We start from the raw sequence: 23,580 nt of genomic DNA on the forward strand, positions 1-23,580 counted from the left end.
TAGATCCCTGCAGATTGTTCAGGGAAATTGCATTGATACTAATGGAGAAGTCCATCACCTTCGATTGTACCACAATGTATCAGTCTCTGTGTATAATGTTTTCCTGGTTCTGCTCCTTTCGCTCTGCATCACTTCCTGGAGGTTGTTCCAGTCTCCATGGAATTCCTCCACTTTATTATTCCTTTGAGCACAATAGTATTCCATCACCAACATATACCACAATTTGTTCAGCCATTCCCCAATTGAAGGGCATCCCCTCGTTTTCCAATTTTTGGCCACCACAAAGAGCGCAGCTATGAATATTTTTGTACAAGTCTTTTTGTCCATTATCTCTTTGGGTACAAGCCCAGCAGTGCTATGGCTGGATCAAAGGGTAGACATTCTTTTATCGCCCTTTGGGCATAGTTCCAAATTGCCCTCCAGAATGGTTGGATCAATTCACAACTCCACCAGCAATGAATTAATGTCCCCACTTTGCCACATCCCCTCCAGCGTTCATTACTTTCCATAGCTGTCATGTTAGCCAATCTGCTAGGTGTGAGGTGAAACCTCAGAGGGGTTTTTTTTTTTTTACTTTTCTTCATCTAGATTATCCTTCACTTCTGAATATTTGCATATCTCAATCCATTTTTCTCTCTTTTGTTTCTTTGGTGAGGTTTGCCACTGCAGATTCCAGTTTTTCTATTCTGCTTATCATTTTTGGCATACAAGACATAATGCTCTCCTAATTTGTGCTTTAATAATTCTCATTTCTCTTTTAAACCACTCAAGAATACCACTTCTTAGTTCCATGTTCTCCTCAAATTCCACATTGCCCTCTGTCCATCAAACATGGGATAATTTTCCGTTGTTTTGTAGTATTTAGTCATAGATGCTTGAACTTGTTTACTGGATCTGGAAATCATATTTCCCTCTGTCATTTTTTTCCTATTGATTTATCTGTTCATGTTCAAGGTCTTTGAGTTTTCTTGTTGAAATCTTTGGTAATTTCAGTCTTTTCTTCTCCTTTATTTTCTCCATCACTCACTTTCTAACTTACTGTAGTTTCCTTAATTACTGATTGTAGTTTCCTCAGAGGCTGAATCTCAAAGCATCTCAGACATCTGAGCAATCCACACAGTTCATTAGCTTAGAGCTTTGCCCCAGTTGACTTTTGACTAGCCCTAAACTGGATACCAAACTCTTTTGGACTTGGAGGAGTGCTTAACACTTTCCCTACCCCCATACACACATACAATATCCTACCCTGATGTCCTGTCCTGCTCCTTCTGGTATTTTGTTCTTTGGCTTTGCTCTGTGGCCATAGACAGGCTTTTGCTTCCCTGGGGCTATGGCCACTTGGCAATTCATTGTAGCCAGGACAAATTTCCACAGCAGAGCGCTGGGGTCTCCACGGCACTGAAAAGAACAAAGGGGGGAGGGGCTCTGTTTGTAAGCTTGTGTCATGTTCTTGAATCTGGTAGTGCAGCCTCACCTACTGGGAGATGGGAGATGTGGGAGAAATGCTGAGTGAGCTCAGAGTCAGTAACTATTACTTTAAGGATTTTTTTAAACCTTCTTTTGGATTCTGGATATGACAGACTGTGGAGACTACCAAGGTTGCTTTATCTGTGGTGCATGGTTTCTATTTTAGAGAGGTCTAAGAGGTCTTGGGAATCAGGGAAAATGTCTAGTGCTCCATCTTGTTGCCTACATGACCTAATTCTCCAAGTGCTCTTATTTGCAAATGCTGATTGCATTCAGCCCTAGAAAACTGTAGAACCTCTTAAACAAGATCCACAATTATGTACAAGAATTCCGCCTAACAATTTCCCCAGTAAGAGTCAAAGAAATGAAGAATGTCTAACTTACTTTGTTATGCAGTTGGGAAGCCCAGCCCACTCATCCAATACCTATCTTGGATGAGTTCTGTGGATGGACAGTTATTCAGCCCCAGGATCAATAACCTGGAATATATTTGGAAAATTGTCTAGAACTTTTTGATAATAAGTTTTCCCCTGGGGAAAAGAAATCCATGTTTTTAATACTAGTATTCTTCTAGTGAAATAATATATCATAGACCACCACAGTCTAAACAAAGTAAAATGGTGTAACAGACAGTGTGCTGGACTTAGAGTAAGGAACATCTGAGTTTGAATCTTGACTTAAACATTTACTCTTTGAAATCTTGGGCAAGTCAGTTTACCTCTTTCTGATTCAGTTGGCTCACTTGTAAAATAGGAGATAAAAATAGCTTCTGCTTCACAAGTTTGTAAACGATAAACAGAAAGTACTTTGCTAACATTAAAACTCTATAAAATGCAAACTCTTAGTTATTATTTGGGTTGTCCAAAAGGCATCAGAGACATGTGGTAGGGCAAAACAGACTTGCAATATATCTCCAAGATGTACAAGAAATGAAAAGATGTCTTTCAAAAGTATTTCAATGGAAGAAAGATCTGGACTGCTCATGTAGTAAGGGTATGGGACATAATAGGTGGAAAGCCTGCATGGAGTACTGTCATCCATGTGCAGCAAATCAATGTAATGTGTTTTTAAAATAGTATTTCTCTGATCTTTTGTTTTTACATAAAAATATATATCCCTCTCCTTTTTCTTCCCTTATAAGAAAGATTTTTAAAAGAGAAAGAGGAAAAAAGCATTTTTAAAAACCCCAACACATTGATCATGTTTGACATTATATGCACTATTCAACAACCATAGTCCCCCATCTCTGCAAAGAAGGGAGAGAAGTCCTCAGGATTAAGTTTGCTCATTATAATTACACAGCATTCAATTGCATTCAATTTTTTCTTCTTTTTTTTCAGCCATGAAATATTAAAAGACCTAGAGGAAAGTTTCAGTATGTTAGGAGACAACCTTGTAGAGTATTTATCAAAGAATCTAGACAAGAATGACTAAAGATGAGAAGGTATGTTGTCATCTATGCCATGGGAGGTGGTGCCATCATTAATGAAATCATGGATCTATTGAAGTTGTAAGTATATGTTGTTTTTTAACTCCTAGGAAAGTTTTTTCCTCTCTTAGTTTTCTCTTCTCTAAAATAAGGTTAAACTACAAGTTCTTTGAGTTCCTTCTATCCTTCACAGCTTATGATTCTTTTTTGTTAGCCCTACTAGAATGTAACTCCTGTCCCAAAGCCCATTGGTAAGGGACTCTCTTCTTATTGGTAGAGATGAAGGCCTTGTCCTGAAAAAGAAGCAAGGTGAAGTTAGTAAGATATGAGATCCTCAATTCTCAGCCAGTCCTCTCTTCAGGGCTCTTAACATCAAGTCAGCTTTCATCTCTGAGAGAAACGATGGAAGAAGTCAACCACACTTTAGGTTTCTGAAAGAAAAGACTGGGGAATACATGAGAGGAGCAAGCAGTTTCCATCCTGACCCTGTTCTGAGCCAGATACTTTGGGGAATTCCCTCTCAGGTGAGATCCAGGACACTCTCTTTTGGTTGAATTGAATTGTCTTCCAATGGGAAAGCTCACCCTAGGTTGTCCAGTATACATTCTCTTATTTTTACCTTTTTTTATTTCTGTTTTGCTATGATTTGGATAAATGGGCTCTTATACTATTCTTTATGAGTGTTCATTGTGCAACTGGTATTTGGTGAAAAAGAGGTCATCTTGGACATATAAATAGGGGTTTACCCACCCCCCCAAATGACAAAGTGATCAAAAGTCAGCTCAAATCTAGTCATATCCCCAGGTGGAACAATATTTAAACAAGAAAATAGAACCCTAGTCTAGTAACTCCCTCTCCCTCTTTGGAGAACAGAGTGGCTTCTTGTCCAGAACTCTTACTTCCCCTCCTGACAGGAATGAGAGTCTCCCTTGGAAAAGGGGGAGAGGGGAGGAAGAGACCAGAGATGTCTATTCAACCTCCCTGCAAGCCATATAAGGATAGCTCCTTGTCATAAGTGAGCCCTTCTCTGTACATGGTGCTCACCACTATCACCACTTCTTATAGCCCTTTCCTTACAGTAAGCTCTTACAGGTCTGAGGAAGAGACCCAGGGAAAGAGGAAGTCCAAAAATGCTGCCTTCATTATGTGAATTAGAGTGTAGTAGTAGAAAGTATATTGGATGTGGCTTGAGATGGTTTGATTTTGAGGCTAAGCAGTTCTCCTTACTGGCTAAAGGATCATGGTCAGTCCTTTCTTCCTCATCTGTGAAATGAGAGCATGAGAGCCCATGATCTCTAAGGAAAGGACTAGATTTAAGTCATATAATGACTAACAACATTGAAAGGCTATCATGTGTAAAGAGAGTTTAGCTAAGTTCCCCCTCCAAATTACCTTTTACATATTTTGTACCTTTTATCTCCAGTATCAGGAATTGTGCTTGGCACACTTATGAATAAATGCTTGTTGGTTAATTTTTGGTAGATTGGTATCTATTTTATTCCAGAAGGCAGAAGGAGAGGTAATGGTTAGAATTTGAAAAGGGCATTTTTCAGCTCTATAGGAAGAAACTAGCAATCAGAGATACCTAACCATGGAACAAGCTAAAAGATTACAGAGCTTCAAAAATGGATTCAGAAATGGTTTGCTGTTTTTTTATTCTGCTTTGTTAAAATGTAGGGAAGATATATATGTTCATATATACATTACCATTTTGTCCTTTTTGCAGGTTTCTTTGATCTTTTGGTCTTGTTGATGGTTAATAAGTTAAAAATAATTATTTGGGAAGTAGTGGGTTTCTAAGACTAGAGATCTTAGTTACTTATTGGAGATATTATAAATAGGATTACTCTTTAACTATGAGTTGAATGGAGAAAGCTTACAGTTCTGGGATCTTGGATTGTAGGACAAAGACTATTGTTTCAGTCATCCCTGACCCACTCCTTCACATCAAGCAAAGTGTTTCACATTCAAGTATTCAGTGAATGTTGTTTATTGATTTGTTTTCAAGTCAAGGAATCTGAAAAAGGTCAGAGTTGAGTTGGGAACATTTGATAATGTCTGAGGAAACTTCCTCTCTGTGTATTTAGCATAGAGCTTGGTGCCTGAGGACACTTAGGGAATATAGTAGGAAGGGAGAAACAAGCATGGATGAAAATGAGTAGGGGACAAAATTCCCTCTGCCCATGATGTGGTGAACAGAAAATCCTACAATCTGTCAGGAACTCTGGGTTCTAGTTTCAACTGTGCCACTAAATTGCTATGTGGCCTTTAGCAAATCTCTTCCCTACTCTGGATTTTATCTTTTCTATCTGTCTTGCTGAACTGCATGTCCCCCAGAAGGTTCCTATCCAAACTCTACATCTTGAATTCCATTTCTGGAAACTCTAAGCACTGCTCTCTCCTCCAAATAATAAACTTCATTTGTATAGTATATCAAGGTTTGTAAAATGACTTCCTCACCACCACTTTGTGAGGTGAAGAAAATGAGATCTGTAAAAGGTCATGCACCCATGGCCACAAAACTAATATTTAAAGTGGGATGTGAAGCTGATAATTCTCCTCTTCCCTTATCTATCCACTATACCACACTATAATACACAAGAGCCTTCTCTTGGTGACAGTGTCCCAAGGTGTCTACCCAAGATGTTCTGTACCTTTAGGGGAGGGGAAAAGAATGTATGTGGGCTTATGGGACAGCCTTTCCCACCCCTCAAATTCTTCTTTGTAGTGTAAGGTTTAAATTAATATCCAATAACTCCAAGTATTATATTTTATAAGATTTATTAATAATCATTTGAAGTAGAAGAAAAAAGAAATGGAAGTAAAACCTGAATAAAACTCTCCTGCCTCTCACCCCACCTCCACAAACCTTGATCAGGGGAGAAGAGAGAGAGGGGCAGAGCTATGCAAAACGCATATTCTCCCTACATAACATGAGAGGGAACATGGGAAGCTGGGATTTAGAGTTCTGGGGAGCAAATCCTCATTACAGTAGACATCCTAATCTCAACTCCTCCTGTGGGACAGACTAGTTCTAAATAGGGGAGTTTGTGTCCAAATTGGCCACCTCCAAATATTCAGAAAAAGCTGCCTCTCTGACTCAACCTGTTCACAAAACCAGGGACATGTTGAAGATAGATTGAATCTGCTCAGCCAAGTGTCAAATTTTCAATGGAAGTATTTACATTATAGAAATTTAACAAATTGTATCAATCAAGATTTAATTTACTGTTTTATTGATGTTGTTAAGTCTAGACATTTACAAAAGTAATGAAGAAGATGTTAGTAATATAGATTGAACTTAAAAGTGCATTGTGCATACTTTTTTTCTTCTGGTAAAGTCAGTTGTTAGATTCGTATTAGCACATAACCCACCTCTCTCTCATATGTCCAATACCTTATGTGTTGACCAACTAGGGAACCTGAATAGGATGAACATGGACATGGGGAAGATTACCTAAGACTACTGGAGCCTCCATCCTCACACCTCACACATGCAAACACTCCAGTACTCACATGCCACCTGACCTTTAGACCTGTTCCTTTACTGTTTACTTTTCTCAGGGAAAACTGCATGAGAAGGAAGAACAGAGTAAGCTCACATAGAATTGAATGTCAGAGGAATTGTCATCTGTGTCAATTCCCCTTCTGGCCTGGAAACCAAGGGAAGGCACATGCCAAGTTTGATTCATGTCAACTCATTCCTTCTACCCCATCCCCCAGACCCAGCACACTACTGGTCCTAACTAACACACAGTAGACTCAATAAATATTTATCTATATTGAGAGGGAAAGGGCGGGGAAGCTCACCAAAGTCTCCCATTGGCTTGTGTCAGCAGGTCCTACCTCTAGCCTTGGCCAATCACTGGCCCTTTTAAAGTTGGGCAACTCCAGGCTCCTCTGTCATTCTTCTCACTGTCCTGACCCATCACTGTATTTTTAGGGTGGGCACTTTTCCAGAAGTCCCAAGCCTAAGTACCCCAAGCTCCATGGGAGATTTTTCCAGGTCCAGGGTAAGTGGAGGACAAAGATGAATGAGAACCAGAGAAAAACCTCATAGAGGATCTCTAGGGGTTGTGAGAAGTCTTAAGGAGTTTGAGCAGGCATGTGCAGGGAGTGACATGGTCAGATATGTTCATTAGGAATATAAACTTGGCAACTGTGTGGGGATGGATTAGAGAGGGAGAGAGGCTTAAAACAGAGGGAGACCAATTAGAAACTGATTGTAATCGTCCATGGAAGTGTCAATAAGGTCCTGAATTCTCATGGTGACCATGAGAGTGGAAAGAAGTGAACAAATACAGAGAATTGTAGAGGTAGTAGAATCTATAAGACTTGATAACTAATTGGATATGTGGTGTCAGAAAGAGGAAAGAATTGAGGATAACATTATAATTTTGAACCTAGCTAACTGAAAGGATGATGTCACATTTGACAGAAACAAGAGGTTTTGGAAGAGGAGAAGGATAATGAGCTCTGTATTTAGTTATGTTGAGTTTAAGATGCCTACAAGGAAGTCAGTTTGAAATATCTAATAAGCTATAATTGATTGAGAATAGAACTCTGCAGAGAAACTAAGGCTGGATATAACTGTATATAGATGATAATTTAATCCATGATTGCTGATGAGGTAAGAGAGACAGAGATAGAAGGAAATAGAGAGAGAAATAGAGAGAAGGGCCCAGGACAGAGCCTAATGAGACACTGACAGCTAGGGATCATGATATAGATGATGAACTAGCAAAGAAAACTGTAGTAAATCATTAGACAGGTCAAAGGAAAAACAAGAGAGCAGTGGCATGAAAACCCTGAGTGGAGAAAATATTTAAGAGGAGAAAGTAGGGAAGTGTCAAATGGTGCAGAGAAGCCAAGAAAGATGAGGTTATTGAGTCCAACCCTGTCATTTTACAGATGAGGAAACTGAGGCATAGAGATTAAATGACTTGTCCAGGATCATCTGGCTAGTAATTATCTGTGATGGAATTTGAACCCAGGTTTTCCTGATTCTTTAGTTCAATGGCTCTAGCCACAACTTAATAATGCCTTGAACACATTTTTGTGATGCTCTAAAATTTTCAAAAAATTTCCCTCACAAGTAGATAGCATAAATATTATTAGCTTCATTATTATTTTTGTTTCAGATCTTTCATTTCATCAGAATTCCTAGTAGTAAAAGCAAGTAGGTGGGACAATAGATAGAGCACTAGGCCTGAAGTCAGGAGATCCTGGGTTCAAATTTAACCTCAGGTACTTCCTAGCTGTGTGACCCTGGGCAAGTCACTTAACCCAGATTGCCTAACCCTTACTGCTCTTCTGTCTTGGAATCAATCAAGGACAGAAGTTAAGAGTTTAAAAAGTGAATAAATAAAAAGGAAAAAAAATTTTTTTAAGAATTCCTAGTGTTGAACCATCCTCTATTGGTACCTTAGTTGTAACTTATATTCTTGGAGAGTGACCTGTGGCCATGAAAAAGGGTAAGTGACTTATCAAGTCATACAGCAAGTATATTTCAAATATAGGACTTGAACCTAGATCATCTGACCCCGGAGCAGCTCTCCATCCATCATACCCATCTCATTCCTATTTTACAGATCAGGAAGCCAAGGTTTGGAGAAGTTTAAATGGCTTTTTTGCTCAAAGTCACATAGCTAGTAAATATTGGAGCCAGGACATGAACTCAGTTCTTCTGACTCTTAAGTTCAGTGCCTTTTCTACTGAACTAGGCAACCTTAATCCTAGGTTTGGGGCCAATTTGGCAAATCCCTCTTAAGAGGAATACTACACCTTCACAATGAAGTATAAATTAGTTTGAAGAATTAGTAGAATACACTGGGAGCCTAAAATGGAAAGGGTCTAGTTATTCTAGGTACTTACTAGCCACTTTCACAATTTTGTCTTCAGGGCATCACTGGGAAAGAAACAGCGCCAAGTTTTGTCATGCAGCCCTGTTCCCCATTTCTGGAAGAAGCAAAGACCCAGAGGTGATTTTGAGAGCAGTAAGGGGTGAAAATGAGGAGAATTTCATAGAATCTGAATTCCAAAACTGGGAGGTGCCAGAAGATCATAGATTTAGGGCTGGACGTTATCTTAAAGGTCATCTAGTCCCTTAGACTTCACTGGTTTACATGTAACAGCCCTTTCTGGTACAGTCCACAGACTTTATCTTCTATTCAAAGGTGGGGTCCCTAGAGGGCAGCAGCTATGCTAGATTCTGGGGCTAATGCTGTAGGTCTGCACTCCTAGTGCTATTGTATCTCAGAAACCCTTCCCAGTGTGCTTCTTATTAATAATCAGCCAATTGACCTAAGTTTTAGTAAAGGCATTTACTATAAAACTTTAGTTATAGCAACAGCTACAAAATATTCTCCATGAGAAATTTTGGGTTCACTCTTCCATGAAATATACACAGAAATGTGGAAATGAATAGGCAGATACAGAACTGGCTCCTTGGATCTGCTCCTCTCTAGAGCTCAACTTTCAGCCCTTATTTCTATAACTAAAGATCCCAGTCCTCGAAGCTGCTTCCTCCTGAGTTACTGCCTCTCTTTATTCATACTTGTTTGGAGTATATGTCTGATCGCTCAGTTGTGCCTGTATAACTGATTCTACAGCTTCTGGATGGTGGCTCTCCTTTTAGCCAAGAAGGCCTGATGCTAAACACTATGAAAAATGGTGGACAATAAAGAGAAATCCCCTCCCTTTGCCCTTTCAGAGATATGCTCAGGATTTACTTCAGGGCATAGCTACCTGAAATCCCAGAGGCATTGCCCATTTTCCACCTAGAAAATCACATTGCTTCTTTTAATTCACTCAAGTGTTTCATTTCATAACCCACAGCTATATGAAGTTAAAGCTAGAATCCTCATCTTAGTCACAACAACTTCTCACTCAGGATCACTGGGTTATGTGAACACTTTTACCATCTTAATACTTCTGTTAACTACTCTGTTTTCTGACATCAACTTTAGTGGTGAAGGGAAGAACCAACTCTTCCTCCTTACAGATGGATGTGGAAATCAAGGCCCAGAACAATAAAATGACTTGTCCAAAGTCATATAGGTACCAATGAGCAGACCTTAGAAATCCTTTCACTTAACCTCTCATTTTACAGTGTCATGACTGAAAATAAGGCAAACTGGGGCACTTTTGATTTATTAGTAAGGCTAGCAATTACTAATAAAGGAGTCTTTTTTGCTCTTCAGTAAGCCAAAAATTCATAGGTGAGGCTTACCAACCTTTATGTAATTTAGGAAAGTAGAAGTGAACAAAGAACAGGAAGTATCCCAGATGGAAAACAACATAATTAGATGGAAGTCTGGAATGCAGGTTTAGCAACAGCCCCTCCTTCTATCGTGTTGCTGTGGAAAGCTCATTGGTAGTATCCACCTGCATGGCTACTTAGTGTCACAGTGATAACAAGTCAGACTTTCTTGAAGGAGAGTTAGTGTTACAGAGAAAACAGATCAGACTCCCCAGCACCACCTTCAAGGATAATAGCTTTCTTCTAAGTGTAGGAGGGCAGCTAAGTGGCACAGAGATAACAGTTTTCTTTCAATGAAAGTGATTTATAGGGAAAGAATTTTTAAAGTTAACTTAGAGGAAAAAGCAAAACTTTGGGACTCAATTTCTGAACCTAATTCATAGCCAAAGAAATATGGCTCAAGCAGATACAGAGTAGAATCAATTACAAAATAGAAGCAAGTATAAAGTACTAAATCAGTATTTTATTATCTCAACAGATAGGGACAATGAGGCCAAAAGAGGCTAAGGGATTTGCCTCGAGTCACAAAGGGTCAGTAGCAAAGTCCAGGACTGAGTCCACCTAGTCCAATGTTTTCTTTTCAGGACAGGTGGGCTCAGAGTCAAATGTTGTTCTCAGCAGCCATCACAGATGCACACATGCGGGAGCTCAAGTGAAGCAGCTTCTCTCTCTGAGTAAGAAGTTGTTGGCTGGGATGAGGATTCTGACTTCATTGCAGGTCTGATCCTGATTGTTAAATGTTCAGTATGAGCATTTATACCCAGAAATCATTCATTACTATAAATCAGGACTTGATTTGTCATGTTGTTGGTTACCTAGACTTAAGAAAGTGACTAATATGTTAATAATGCTGATTAAATTTGAATGTTCTGCATATATTTCTTCCCTAATTGCCAGTTGTTAAATAATTTACCCGCATATCCATAAATGTGGATTATTATCATTATTACTAGTAACAACCACAATAACTGAATCCTGAAGCTTCAAGGATACTTGGACGCCCAATCTTCCATGCTTAGGACAGGGCTGAGAAAACATAGACAACTTTAGCCTAAGAATCTGTTCTGAAAAAGAGGGACATTCATGGACCATATTGTCATTGTTCAGTCATTTCAGTTGTGTTGAACTCTTCATGAACATTTTGGGAGTTTTCTTGGGAAAGCTACTGGGATGGTTTGTCATTTTCTTCTCCAACTCATTTTGCAAATGAGGAAATGAAAGCAAACAAGGTTAAGTGACTCACCCAGGGGTAGCTAAGTTTAATGACTGAGGCCAGATTTGAACTCATGGTGTCAAACCCAGTGTTTTATCCTCTGCATCACCACACCTATCCTTATGGACCATGGGTCAATGCTAAGTCTCCCTTCTCTTATAATCATCTTTTGGAGTCCAAAGTCATGGAAGTATCTGAGTGTATTATCTAGAATCATAGGTGTCTGAGGTTGCAAGAAGCCTAGCAATAGAGAAGAGTTCTATAGTCCTCCAAGTATGCACAGATATTGGGGCAGTTGTGAGGCCACTCTAAATATTACTCCAGAAGATAAGGATTTAAAAAATAAATAAAAATTAAAATGATACCCAGCTTTTGGACAAGAAAAGTCCTATCTTGGTTATAGATGGTTATTTCTGCTTTGGGGATTTTTAAAAAGTTTGTATTTTGTTGACAGATATAAGAAATATAGGATTGTGATATACTCTCCATCTACTGGGAGTTTTATGGGTGAAAGCAAAAGAGAGTAGGAAGCAATTGAAACTATTGAAACAAACTAGAGATCTGTTCATAAAGGCATTGATCTTCTTGAGGAGTTCTGTCTCTGTTGCTTGTCAGTATCAAGAAGATGGTTCTGAGTTGAACTCAAGTTGAGCTCATGACCACCTGACATCATGAAAAGAACAAAGGAGCCAAAATCTGTTCATGGCCTAAATTTCTGATCTAATTTTAACTCACCTGAGCAGCCTCTAAATTATGCTATAGAGACAGTGAATAGATTAATATTCATTCAAGGCCTTTTGTTCCATATTTCATGTATGGGAGTTTCAGATCTATTAGACGAACCAGCAGACAATTGCCTGGGCAGATATTCTAAACCTTAACAAACTCCTCTAAGACTATTTCATCGCTGTTTCTGTCCTTGACCTTTTATGAGTTATTACTGTTCTAGATCTTACTTTCTTTATGGGAAATAAGCCTTGGCTGTGCTCTAGGACAAAGGTGTCAACATTGCTCTAGGACAAAGGTGTCAAATTCCTGGCTTTTGCATGTAGCAGCAAAACTATAGACTCAACCAGATTAAATGTCATTGGGAAATATTTAACAAAATAAAAATACAACACAAATTAAATAATGCTAATTTATGGTTTTTGAAGGTCTTTTTGAGGCCTTCAAGGATCTGTTTCTTTTTGAGTTTGACACTACTACTCTTAGGTGTCACCAGAGAAAGAGCATCCTGGAAGAAGCAAATGCTAAGAAGTGGGCTCTTTTTTTTCCCCCCTTTCAGAAACAAGGCCTATCCAAGAAGAAAGAATTGTTATTCCATATCCCTCACCCCTCTTCCTCCAATGGGTGGGACAGAGATGCCAGTAGGAATTTAAACTGGTATCTCATGCTGAAGGTCTCACTTACCACTTCATCTCCACCTGCTGTAAACTTCCCCATGTGTCCCAGCTTGTTGCCACAGTTTCCATAAAGTTTCTCCTGAACACCCTAGAAGTCATTTCTTTGGCCTTCAGGCCCCTCATCATCTTTTGTAAGTTTCTTATGGCACCATTTTGCTGTATATTCTAGTTTTTCCTGTCTTTGTCTTAGCCCACCCCCAACTTTTTTTAAACCCTTACCTTCCATCTTAGAATCCATACTGCCTCTGGGTTCTAAGGCAGAAGAGCAGTAAGAGCTGGGGATTAAATGACTTGCTCAGGGTCACACAGCTAGGCAATGTCTGAGAACAGATTTGAAACTAGGACCTCTATCTCCAGGCCTGGCTCTCTATCCACTGAGCCACCCAGCTGCACCCCCCCCCCATCTTTTTGTTGTTGTTCAAAACTGACATTTATGTGGTATTTAAAAGTTTACTAAGTACTTTACATACATTATCTCATTTGATCCTCACCATAACCTTAGGGATAATTAATTTAGAAGTGTTATTTTATTCATTTTATAGATGAGGAAGAACACAAGGCTCAGAGCAATTAAGCCCTTTGCCTAAGGCAGCAGTTAACATGTGTTAGAGTAAGGATTTTAACTCAGGTCTTCCTGATCCAAAGTCCATACACTTTATCCACTATGCTATTTTGTTTCTCATCTAGACTCTGAGCTGGAGGAGGACAGGGATTTTGTATTATTTTTTTTTTCTGTTCCTTCCTTCAGGTCCTCTTGATTCCAGACCCTGCCCTCTAATACATTGGGTCGTCCTGCTGTCTAAAGTCAAGAAGACCTAAGTTCAAAAGTGGCCTCAGACACTAGCTGTGTGACCCGGGTTGCCTCAGTTTACTCATCTGTTGAATGAGCTGGAGAAGGAAGTGACAAACCACTCTAGTATCTTTACCAAGAAAACCCCCAAAGGGGTCACAAGAAGTCAGACAAAACTGAAATGACTGAACAACAATGATATTGTTATTGGGTCTATAATGGTCACTTTAACCTTGAGGTGATGATTCTCTATCATTAAACTGTTAACACTGAATTCTCTTCCTAAAAATCAAGCTAGATGCCCTTGGGCAGGACTGGCTTGAGTATTGAAGCTGAATTCAACTCTGGGCAGTGTTACACCACTTTAACTTGGTCTCCAGTAGATGGGGATAAAGACAAATAGGATGTCAACTATTGAAATCTCTAGAAACACTCCTGATCAATGCCTTGGTTTCACCACATTCGGGGATAAATTGTTTAATAACTGGCAATTAGAGGAGAAAAAGGTCTGCAGAATATCCAAGCATGATCAGCATTATTAACATTTTCTCCATCACTTTCTTAAGTCTATCTAAATAACAAACCAAACGATAAAAACAAGTCCTGATTAATAGTAATAGATGATTTCTGAGTGTAAATACACATGCTGAAAGTTTAACAATCAGCTCCCAAACTGGTTCAGCTGACTAAATCACACCCCTACAATCACTTGGGAAACATACTATCTCACAGGCAGAAGGTATAAATGAGGAACATAATGCTCTTCCTGAAAAATTGTCCAATGACAAAGCAAAGGAACTCTGTGGATTGAAATTATTCCTTTGCCCACCCCAATATCTCAGAAGAATTATAGCTCAGCATTTTGCTACCACAGAATGACTGTAATGGAGCTTCTGAACTGGAAAGAATCTCAGAGCCCATTTTTTGTACAATTGCTTCGTGAAAAACAAAATAAAACAAAACAAAAAGATTTGGGGAAAGGCAGGTTCCTCAGTAGATTGAGAGCTAGGCCAAAATTGGGAAAACCTGGATTCAAATTTGGCCTCAGACACTTCCTAGCTATATGACCCTCAGCAAGTCTTCTGTCTTGGATCTAATATACAGTATTGATTCTAAGAGAGAAGGTAAGGGTTTAAAAAATTTTTTTATTGATTACCTTTTGTTTTTATATGACTTACATTTCTCACAAATCTCTAACCTAACCCTCTCCCAGAAGCTACCCTTTACAATAAAGAATTTTTTAAAAGAGGGAGAAAAACAAGTTCAACAAAACTAACCATCAGATCAAAATTATATGCACTGTTCCACACTCTTGGTTCCCTGCCTCTATCAAAAAAAAAAAAAGCAGGGGGAGGTATCATTCAAACTTGATGATTACAAATCTAGAAAATTCAGTTTTGATTTTTTTGTTTCATTTACATTGTGGCAGTCACTTTTTATAATTTTTTTCCCGTTTATCCTTACTTCACTTTACATCTATCAATGTGGAAATCTAGAAATCCCCAATTTATTTAGTTGGGAGGTAGAAACTCCATATTTTGACCTTGTCACAGGAGAGTTCTCCCTGAGGGAAGGTCCTACTTTACTGGTCTCAGGCTAACAATAGACCTTGAGTTATTGTGCAGTAGGTAGCCATCAGAATCATAAGCCAAAGGTCCCGAGTTTTATCCTTGAAAGAGGGATGTGGTACAATGGGAGAGACTTCTAAGGCAAAAAGAGGCATCTGATGGGATCATCCATCCCACTCAGAACTAAGTCAAGGTCTATTGTTAGCCTGAGACCCATGAAGTAGGGCCTTCCCTCAGGGGGAAAACTCTCCTGTGACAAGGTCAAAATCTGGGGTTTCTACCTCCCAACTAAATAAACTGGGGATTTCAGGATTTCTAGATTTCCAGTTGACACATCTGTTCAAATAAGTCCTCCTGTTTGTCTCCGTATTCATCACATGGGTCATTTCTTAGAATATATGTTTATCATTTCTCTGATTAATCACTATGTACTTTATTTCCAATTCTTTACTATCATAAAAAAAAGTGTCCTTATAAATGTTTTATTGCATATGGAGCCTTTTCTTTTCATCATTGACCTACTTGGGATATTTATTCATTTGGTAATGGAACCTTAAGGTTATAAAGTACAGACATTTGGTTCATTCTCTTTGCATGATTCCAAATTGTTTTTCAAAATGCCAACCAACCCCTTCATTTTACAAATGGAGAAACTGAGACCCAGTGAAGAGAAGGGACTTGCTTTCTAGATCACACAAGCACACTGGTCACTGGACGGGGCTTAAAAACTCTCCCATCTCTCAGGCTTAGTCTGTTTCCATCAAATAGCAACATGACACCTTCTTGGAACATTGTATAACACATGTTATTCAGAGATGACCAAAAATCTTGCCAGGACTTGAGGGTTGCTATGTTTGGGAACTCCCATTGTTCAGGGCTTTGGGTAGAACATATACAAAATTGAATGCTGAATGGCCCTGAAACAGAAGTCGGAAGAAAAAGAGTTGGATGATGGGTGGCAAAAGGTTGATGCCATACTGTCTGGGGCTATGGCAAAGGTTAGAATGGCTTATGGCAAAGGGAAACTGGTTGTTTATCAAACTTACTAAAATCTAAGGTTGAAAAAAAGCTTTCAAACTCTGGATCCAATCATAGGAGTTTTCTTGGCAGTAAGATAGCAGCCAAAAAGAGATTGTGTTCTAAACCTATCTATTCTGAGATTGACTGGGTCAGTAATGGTGAGCCTATGGCACAGATGCCAAAGATGGCACAGAGAGCATACTCTGTGCACATGTGGCCACACCCTCACCCTCCCAGTTAATTACTAGAAATGTTGAGGGGAGCTAGAAAGGGAGCTTCTCCCCTCCCTCTCTTCATAACATCTGAGGACATTTTTCACATCCCCCTCTGTCCACCAGCCAATGGGAGCACACAGAAGGGTAAAGTGGGAGGCTCATAGGTGACAACTGAAGGGGAGCAAAACACTTGGGCCCCTCTTCTCCCCCTCTCTACACTTGCTGAGAACATTCCTCATTTCACCCACTCCTCTGCCCCTCTGCCTAATGGTAGCACTTTCTCCCTCCCCTGTGTGGAGTTAAGGAAGACACACAGCACTTAGTCTGGGGGGTGGGGTTCAGCCTGCCACTCCATCTCTGAAAGGTTTGCTATTGCTGGACTAGGTGATCCATTAAGTGACTAATTGCTCCTCAAGTAAACAACCAAGGTTCTGACCACTCCTAGCTTCCTCATCTCATTGACAAGGGAGCAATATGGAGAAGGCATATTGAAAAAGTGGCCTTGTCATCATCATAGGAATTTAGAGCTGGACAGGAACCTATAAAACATCTGAACCACTGCCTCATTAATCAATCAACAAACATTTATTAAATGCTTACTATGTACCGGGTAAATGCTTACTGTATATAGGTGCTAAGGATACAAATTTAAAAACAAAAACAAAAAAACAACAATCCTATTTTCAAGGAACTTACTTTTTTTTTAACCCTTATCTTCCATCTTGGAAGTGATACTAAGTATCTCTTACAAAGTAGAAAGGTAGTAAGGGTTAGGCATTTGAGGTTAAATGACTTGCCCAGGGTCACACAGTCAAGAAGTATTTTTACCTAGGACCTCCCAACTCTAGGCCTGGCTCTCAATCCACTGGGCCACCTAGCTTCCCCTAGAACTTAAATTCTAATGAGAAAGATAACTAGTATATATATGTACATATATATGTGTGTGTGTGTGTGTGTGTGTGTGCATATATATAATATAATCATATTCTATATTTCTATTCTATATTCTATATATTCTCTGTTTTATAAAATATATAAAGAGAATAAATACAAATAAGTATAAGGTCATTAAATACGAACTAGTTGGGGCCTGAGGGACCCCTAGAGATTTGAGGGAGATCAGGAAAAGCTTCAGGTTGAAGTTGGTGCTTCATCCACCTCTTGAATGGAGGTAGTGAGGAGGGAGCACATTCCAGGCACCCAGGGATAACCAATGCCAAGGCATAGAGCCTTCATAAGATGGAGTGTCAGGTGTGAGTTAGAGAGATGTTCACTGGGATTTGGTTGAAGAGTTTGGGAAGGGGAGTAATATACAACAAGACTGGAAAGATAGTTTGGAACTAGGTTGTAAAAGATACTAAACTAAAAAAAACTAAAAAACAGAGTTTTTATTTTATTTGAGAGACAATCAGGAGGCAGTGGGGTTTATTATTATTATCACCTTCATCTTAAAGAGGAGACTGAGGTCATAATGGAGAAGGAATTTACTCAAAGTCAGACACTAAGTTAGCAGCAGATCCAGGATGATGATCCAAACTTTCTGTTATCTGGTTACTTGTCTAAATCTCAAATCAGTTTCTACCCTGACAGGAGGATCCTGGGATGATAGGAGAGCTCTGGATGCTCAGTGGGAAAGAACTCACTGAGAGGAGGGGAAAGGAGGGCAGCAAGTAAAGAGAAATAAGGAAATGAAGCCAAATCTTTTCCTTTTCAGATATTTTAAAACATTTTAGCTTCAGCAAAGCTTAAGCGCTTATATTGTTGAGGAAGATAACTAACACATATATAGGTATATATGGAATAAATATATTCTAGTATAACATATATGTGAACATAAATATATGTAATTTATAAATATATTCCCTGGGGTAAGGCATATTGAACAATGCTCAGTAACATCTTTTGATAAAAGTCAACCAAACTCATTGGTGCTACAGATTGCTGCACCATTATTATTAGCAGCTGTTGCTTAATAATTTCAAAAAATTAGGAAATGTATACAGAAGTTTGTATATTGCATGGCTGCAGGAGTATATTGCATCATCATCATAAGTATCATACCTCCCATTTCTATAATGCTTTCAGACTTACAAAGCACTTTCTTCACAACAATCCCATGAAGTCAGTAGAACAGGGATTATTATCTGCATTTTACAAATCAAGAAACTGAGATTCAGAAAGGAAGTGATTTGCCTAGGATCTCTCTGACAGTAAATGATCAAAAGGATCTTGAGAGTCTGACCCCCTTGCTTTACTCAGGTAATTGAGTCCTTAGATATGTGAAATGACTTGATCAGTCACACAAGTAATAAATAGCAGAGCTGGGCTATGCATACAGGTCCTCTGACTCCAATGCCACCCCCTCTCTCTTTTGACTCTAAAGCCAATGCCCTTTGTAGTGTTGAAGAGTCTGGATATAACCGGGGGCTATCATCAGAACATGTGACTTCAGTTAGCCCACTTTCCAGGAATGCCTCTTATTTGGGGATTTCATTCATCTACTTTATGTAGTTCTGATTCTTTGGGCAGAGATTCCAAGTGGGGATCAAATGGGAAACTTTGGAGTCATAAGATCAGATGCTCATCCATTGAACGAGAAGAAATGTCAGAGATTATCTAGTCTAGTCCCTCTCATTTTATAGTTAAGCAAATCAGGTTGGTTAATTAAGGAACTTGGTCAAAATTATATTACACAGGTCAGTCATTTTTAGGTAGAATTTGAAACTAAGTCTCCTGACTCCAGGGCTAGGGCTTTTTCTGCTGCCATCACATTCTTATTACAGGAGTTCAGTTAAGAAGGGATTAGGAATATTTTAGTCCATAAAAAAGGCTAGAGGGGAATAGATATGATCATTGTCTTTCAGTATTTGGAAGGCTATTATGTGGCAGAGAGATTTGACTTATTCTGCTTCCCTTCAGAGGGAGGAGACCATTGTAGGAAAATTACAGAAGAGCAGATTTCAACTCAACATAAGAAAGCTTTTAAAAAATTGGAGCTGTGGGGGCAGGTAGGTGGCTAGAAATGGAAAGAAGGCTCTGAGTTCCTAGATACTTCCTAGCTGTGAAACCATGGGCAAGTCACTTAACCCTCATTGCCTAGCCCTTACTGTTCTGCCTTGGAACCAATACACAATATTGGTTCTAAAATGGAAAGTAAGGGCTTAAAAAAAATTGGAGCTGTATGACAATGGGATAGAATACCCTATCAAGTACTGAATTCCCCACTACTTCTTGGGAATATTGCAGAAAGGGTTTGTGACTTAAATGAATGATCCGACTAGATGATCTCTAAGGACATACATAAAGATTTAGAGTTTGAAGAAACCATAAGGGCTTTATATATAGTCCAATCTCTTCCTTTTACAGAAGAGGAAAACTGAAGCTTGGATCTGAGAATGACTTGCTAAAAAGTCCGATATGTAAATGGAAGAGCTGGGATTTGAGCCCAAGTCCTTTTCTCCAAATTTATTGCTCTTTTAACTACAGCACATTACCTTGGTTCCATCTTGTTCTGGGCTTCTGTTGACCTATAATTCTTTCCCTGTTTCAAGAGGAGCACTGGTTGTAGAAGGGAGCCAGACCAGGGAGCTATGTTACACAAATGCCTTCCCCAGAAGGACAAGCATCTTTGTCTTGCTGTGGAACAAAGCAGGAGGCTTGGGTGGCTTTGGGTGGGAGGGATAGGCTGGACAACCATATCCATTGAGTCTTATGCTCATAAAAAGCCCTAGCAGCTGGAAGGGAAGCCAGTAGGACTCCCAGGGGGAACAATAGCTTGTTTTCATTGAGACCAGCCAGCTGCATCAGAGATAGAACAGAACAGCTTGGTGGTGCCACAGGAGAGGGTACAGGGCACCTGCCTATTTAATCTTTGGTAGTCCCTCTTCAGGAGACCTTCTGAGGCCCTAAAGAAGGTAGGAAGAAGTTCAAGGAGGGGGAAGGGGAATATTGTGGCCACCTGAAGTTACTGTTGGCTCTTACTTTAATTGGCTATGAGTAACTTTGCCTCAGTTTCCTTACCTGTAAAATGATGATAATAATGTTTGTACTACCTGCCTCAAAAGATTTTTGTGGGGGAAGTATTTTGTAAACCTTAACTGTGCTACGTAAATATCAGTTATTAATATTATTTGTTTCATTCTTCTTATCTTTCTATTCAATGAAGCCCAGATAAAAAATGGTTCTTAGACTAGTTATTATCTTGCTACCACATTCTTTTATGTCAAGAAGCAGCAAGATATAATGAAAAAGAACTGACACTGAAGTCAGAGGATATGAATATACATCCCACTTCTAGGGTTACTGCCTGGGTAAATATTGGACATTTAACTTTGCTGGGCTCTAGGTTCCACCTCTGTAAAATGAAGGAGATGGGCTGAGATGTCTTCTGAGGTCACTGCCATACTCTATAACTAAGATCCTACATTCAACAGGCTTTTTTGTAAGACGGTGGTTTTTGTATTGAGATATAGACATCTTCTGGAGGTCTTGCTGAAAGCATTTTTAGGACATTTCTGGGGAGACAAAGGGCGACAGGGATAATTTATGTCCTTCTTCCTGTTCCCAAAGTAGTTTTGATTTCTTCTGCTATGTTTCTATATTTTAAAAGTTTTTTTTTTTATTATATGTTTGGAGGTTGTGAGCATACCATATAGCAACATTTGTTTTAAAAGTTCTTAAATTTTTGTGGGTCAGTATTATGGCCAGGTAATCATGGGCAACAGTCTTGTACTAGTATAGTTGATTTATTGAATTCTCAAGGATATTTTTGAGATTAAAATTTGTAGTTACAGGAATTATCATCTGGTAGTTTATGAGGATGTATCATCATCATGATCAAGACGATGATCCAGGTTGGCAGCTAGATGGCTCAGTGGATTGAGAGCCAACCTAGAAATGAGGTTCCAGGTTCAAATTTGACCTGTTTCCTAGCTGTGTGACCCTGGGCAAGTCACTTAACCCTCATTACCTAACCCTTACCACTTTTCTGCCTTGGAAACAACACACAGTATTGATTCTAAGATGGAAGCTAAATTTTTTGTTTGTTTGTTTTTTAAGAAAAAACTATGACCTAATTTCAGGCATATGATGACTATTTAATTCAGTTCAATTAACAGAGATACTGAAACTGCTTTCATTAAGAAAGTGTCTTTAGGGGGCAGCTGGGTAGCTCAGTGGATTGAGAGCCAGCCCTAGAGACGGGAGGTCCTAGGTTCAAATCTGACCTCAGACACTTCCCAGATGTGTGACCCTGGGCAAGTCACTTGACCCCCATTACCTAGCTCTTACCACTCTTCTGCCTTGGAGCCAATACACTGTATTGACTCCAAGACGGAAGGTAAGGGTTTAAAAAAAAAAGAAAGTGTCTTTACTAATTTTGTGTCTTTCTGCAACTATAAATATTTCTATCATGTTAGTTGATTATATTAGACTTTATAGGTAGAGTTCAGTAGATAGAGCACTGAGCCTGGAGTCAGAAAGACCTGGATTGAAATCTAGCCTTAGACACTTACTAGTTCTGTGACTCTGGGCAAGTCACTTACCTCTGTTTGCCTTAATCCACCAGAGAAGGAAATGACAAACCACCAATATTATCTTTGCCAAGAAAACCCCATGAATAGTATGGTCCAAATGAACATGAAGAGTTGCACAGGACCAAATAAAGATATATCAGATGTGGAGAGTTAACTGCTGTGTGGAGTGGAAATTGAGGGGACCTTGGAAATTTCAAAGTTCACTCTCTTTTACCACTTATTAAATATATATATATATATATGACCATGGAAATCAATCACTTAAATATCATGCTTTATTGAGGGGAGGAGGGGCACTGTTTCAAGTCATGGACCCAAGACAGATCCCCAAGGGGTTATAGGGAAAATGTGGGGCACTGCCTCAAGTTGCGACCCAAGACAAATGCCCGAAAAATCCCTTATTTATTGGAGAATCCCAACACAATCAAGTCTCCCAGAAGGGATTATAACATTTTATACTAGTTGGAGACTGTGGTGAATAGTTTTACACAGACTTTATAATGTACACATTCAAGCTAATTAACATCTTCAAGAAATTGGAGAATAGCTTCACAATGGATACATCCAAACAAATCAATATTTTAAAGAAATGACCAGGAAGTTGGAGACAGATACAAAGAGGGGAAGTAGCTCACCACTGGATTATTTACGAGGGGCTACAAAGATACAGTAGGAGAGTCTTCTAGGAAAAAAGGGTATTCAAGATTGGTACTTCAAGATTTGGTCACTGAGTACCTCAGGATCCAAGACCATGATCATGCCTGGGACTCCTGCCTGGGGCAATTCCCAGACAGGCTCACTTAAAGTTACAAAGCTTTTATAAGAATGGGGCAGGGTACCAACCTTTACATATTAATAAATTTTAATAACTTGAGAATAACATACTAATATCTCACTTCACACAACTGCCTAGGGCAATGGTGTTAAGGGCTCAGTAATTCACATACAAGGATCCCTGTGGTCATGTGTTGACTTAGCAAACCACTTATTAATATTACCTGAGATTTAATGTATTTTTATTTATTTTGTTAAATATTTCTCAATCACATTTTAATCTGATTTGGGCTTCACTGGACTATTGAGTATCACAGGCCATGTGAGGCCCAGGTTCACACAGCCAAGTATATGTTAGATGTAGGACTTGAACCTAGGATGCTTCCTGCTCTCAGGGACAGATGATTATTATGGCACAGTGCCTCTCAACTCAATTAAGCAAAAGTTTATTAAAATAATAAACACTATTATTATTATTATAAACTTTGTTCAGATAACTGTGCTCAGTGCTGGGGCTACAAATAGAAATATAGCATAGGTTCAGTTGTTTTAGTCATGTCCAACTCTTTGTGACCTCAGCAAAGATACTAGAGTGCTTCGCCATTTTCTTCTCCAACTCATTTTATAAAGAAACTGTGGCAAGTAGGGTTAGGTGCCTTGCCCAGGGTCACAAAGCTGGTATCTGAGGTCAGATTTGAAGTCAGGACAATGATCCTAACTCTAGGCCCAGCATTCTATTCACCAGCTGCCCTCTTACATCAATGTACTGACAACTTAATGGAGGAAATGAAGTGGACAGCTCCCATGGCTCAGGTTCCTCATAAAATGAAAAGTTTGGACTAGATGGCATCTGATGTTCCATATTGTTCTAGATCTATGCTTCTTCAATACGAGGAACAGTGATCA

The 23,580-nt window shown here is 39.2% G+C and overlaps 1 protein-coding gene across 6 annotated transcripts in view; it reads left to right on the forward strand.

Annotated features, from left to right (window-relative positions):
- The first annotated feature begins 1,465 nt into the window (after nt 1-1,465).
- The window catches only part of ITCH (itchy E3 ubiquitin protein ligase), a 183,829-nt gene continuing 161,714 nt past the window's right edge, over nt 1,466-23,580 (forward strand). For 3 of the 6 annotated variants that reach the window (XR_008915212.1, XM_007474219.3, XM_056811772.1), the window contains exons 1-3: nt 1,466-1,520; nt 2,808-2,977; nt 3,174-3,420. Coding sequence is in view for 1 of the 6 variants with exons in the window: in XM_007474219.3 (XP_007474281.1) it covers nt 3,352-3,420 (69 nt within the window). In the remaining 5 variants the exon portion in view is untranslated. Of the gene's footprint in view, nt 1,521-2,807; nt 2,978-3,173; nt 3,421-8,797; nt 8,878-23,580 lie in introns of those variants that run through there. The other 3 variants (XM_007474223.3, XM_056811771.1, XM_016423246.2) reach the window with 2 other exon arrangements.

Source organism: Monodelphis domestica, chromosome 1, assembly GCF_027887165.1.
Source record: "Monodelphis domestica isolate mMonDom1 chromosome 1, mMonDom1.pri, whole genome shotgun sequence".
Taxonomy (NCBI): domain Eukaryota; kingdom Metazoa; phylum Chordata; class Mammalia; order Didelphimorphia; family Didelphidae; genus Monodelphis; species Monodelphis domestica.